This window comes from Temnothorax curvispinosus, unplaced genomic scaffold (genome assembly GCF_003070985.1).
Source record: "Temnothorax curvispinosus isolate PA1 unplaced genomic scaffold, ASM307098v1 QBEX01018519.1, whole genome shotgun sequence".
Taxonomy (NCBI): domain Eukaryota; kingdom Metazoa; phylum Arthropoda; class Insecta; order Hymenoptera; family Formicidae; genus Temnothorax; species Temnothorax curvispinosus.
Window position 1 is genome coordinate 1 of NW_020228299.1, and position 2,475 is coordinate 2,475.

Consider the following 2,475-nt stretch of genomic DNA (forward strand, 5'->3'; position numbering starts at 1 on the left):
ATCGAGAATTTTAGTGTATGCTGCGAATTAGAAAAGAAACTGGAGTCTTCTATATTTCCAGAAGGGGCCAACGAAAATCTCAAATGGTTCCTAAGAATGTATCCTAAGGGCTCTGCTAAAGCAGAGAGCAAAAACTACCTGGGGTTATTTCTCATGCTCGTTTCGTGCAGGGAATCGCAGGCTGTAAAAGCAAAGTGCAAACTTTCCATTCTCAATGCCAAAAGAGAAGAAATAATAAAAATGAAACTAAACATGCATCAATTTATTTGCGGTCAAGATTGGGGCTATGAACAATTCATCAGGAGAGACTCTCTTCTAGACAACGGGCTGCTGTCAGACGACAAACTCACGATATTCTGTGAGATCAGCGTAATGGATAATGTAACATCCAGTAACGATCCAGTAACGATACCGTTTGAAATATCGAAATGCGAACTTGATAATGTCGGGTTACTGCTTTTCGAAAATTCCGAATTTAGCGACATAACAGTTCTTGTCGATGGAAGAGAGATCAAGGCACACAAAGCAATTCTCGCTGCACAAAGTCGCGTCTTTTCGGCAATGTTCAAAAGCGAGATGACCGAAAAACGAAACAACGTGAAAATCGAAGACATGGATTTTGAAACCGTGAGAGAAATGTTGCAATTTATTTACACCGGTAAAGTGGAGAAGTTGGAGAAAATGCCGAACTTATTATACGCAGCGGAAAAATATGAACTAAAAAATTTAAAAGTAATCTGCGAGAAAATACTTGGCACACGGTTGACTATTGAGAACGTGGCAAAGATCCTCATACTTGCCGATCTCTGTAGGGCCGATTATTTGAAGGCACAAGTGCTAGACATAATTAAAACGTAAGTTAATGTCGCGAGAGAGAACGGTGCCAGACGGCAGACCGTGCATGTTAACAGCATGTGGAGCAAATGCGCTGGCAACGCACACAAAGCAGAGACGTTGCTAGCGCATCCTTTACACATACTGTTAGCATGCTGCACGGTCTGCCGTCGCATCACATAAAGAGAAGTGTGCTTGCGCAACGTACACCAGCTCATCGACTAAAAGATAATTTTACTCTTCCAACGATCAAAATTATATTTTTTGGCTGCGCGGGTGAACGCGATGGAACTTGCGATCTCTAATCCGTGCTTTTGCAGACATCTGACGGATGTGCTTAATACCGAGGGTTACAAGTCATTGGCAAACTCCCACCCACATCTGATGTTAGAAACTTTACAAGCTTTAGCGACTCAGAATATCGACCGCCCAGGAAACGAGTGAAACGACGCTGAAAGCAGTCACCGCTCACCCCAGGTATACGACCTTTACATCGTTCTCATTATTTTTGCATTTCTCTTGAACCTTTGTGTACAGTGAAATAATGATGTATAGTAGTGCCAAATAAATGCAGAGAAGCAATTTGTTGCAGAGACGGATGAAGTTGAACTCAGCACCGAGTTGGAGCGCATCGCCAAGTTCTGCGAATTTAATCCATAATCTTCCGCACTTCCATATTTCCTGGATGCGTTCGATTATTTTGCAATTAATAAAAGCTTACTCGGATCCGGGTAATTTAGTTATCGTTCTGGGAATCATGATGAGAATTACATTAATGGAATCACACTTAATGTGAGAGAGACGTATACAAATTGATCTCTCCTCACCTTTATTTTACTTGAAGTTACTATATAGTTTTTGAAATCTAACACAAGCTATTTTCGAGACAAATAGTTTGTATGTAGTATAAATATCTCTCGAGAGAAAACTCTTCGATTTCGAAAACAGAAACGTGCGCAACATTGACAATATTCAGCAGAGAAAGATATTAATTTTTCCTTCGAGATACGCGCGAGTGGGAAAACGCACGTGAATAATTGCTTTCTCCTTGATTTGAAATATGTAAGATGAAATATTGTTTAAAATGTTTCTTTATTCCTTAAAACTTTATTCTTTTGATTTTATCAGTTTCCATGTAATATTATTTCATTTCAGAATTATTAATAGCGCTACAAAAATTCTTATTCTATTGTAGCGAAAAAAATTAGGATTGTTCTTGCTTTAAGTAATTATAAAAAAAAATAATGCTTAAAATTTTTCTCTGTCGTTTAAATTTATTCTTTTTAACCTTAGCGTTTTCTATGTATAATTATTTGACATATTTTTTTAAGTTTTAGATAGTGCTACATAAATTCTCATACAATTATATAGGAAAATACTAGAATTTAAATCGCTCTTGTTTAAAATAATTAAATTATAATGTATTTACATTTCAAGGAACAGTGTTAAGATTTCCAGTGAGAAATGTATAGCTCACCCGACGTCGAGTCAATGTCGATAATTATCAACGTCGAGTCAGGTATAATCAGTCAAAAAGTTCGTCGATCCACAGTGATTCGACGTCGAAGACGTCGATCAATTCGATTTAACTAGCTGTCAATCTCTTCGACGTCAAATTAACGTTAAATCGACGTCACCTTT

General features: G+C 37.7%; 1 protein-coding gene and 1 pseudogene across 1 annotated transcript in view; one reads left to right on the top strand and one right to left on the bottom strand.

Annotated features, from left to right (window-relative positions):
- The first annotated feature begins 9 nt into the window (after positions 1 to 9).
- On the top strand, positions 10 to 2,033 carry LOC112468473 (annotated as a pseudogene).
- The window catches only part of LOC112468472 (ester hydrolase C11orf54 homolog), a 1,806-nt gene continuing 882 nt past the window's right edge, over positions 1,552 to 2,475 (bottom strand). The window contains exon 4 of the mRNA XM_025037669.1: positions 1,552 to 1,582. Within this exon, the coding sequence (XP_024893437.1) occupies positions 1,552 to 1,582 (31 nt within the window). The remainder of the gene's footprint in view (positions 1,583 to 2,475) is intronic.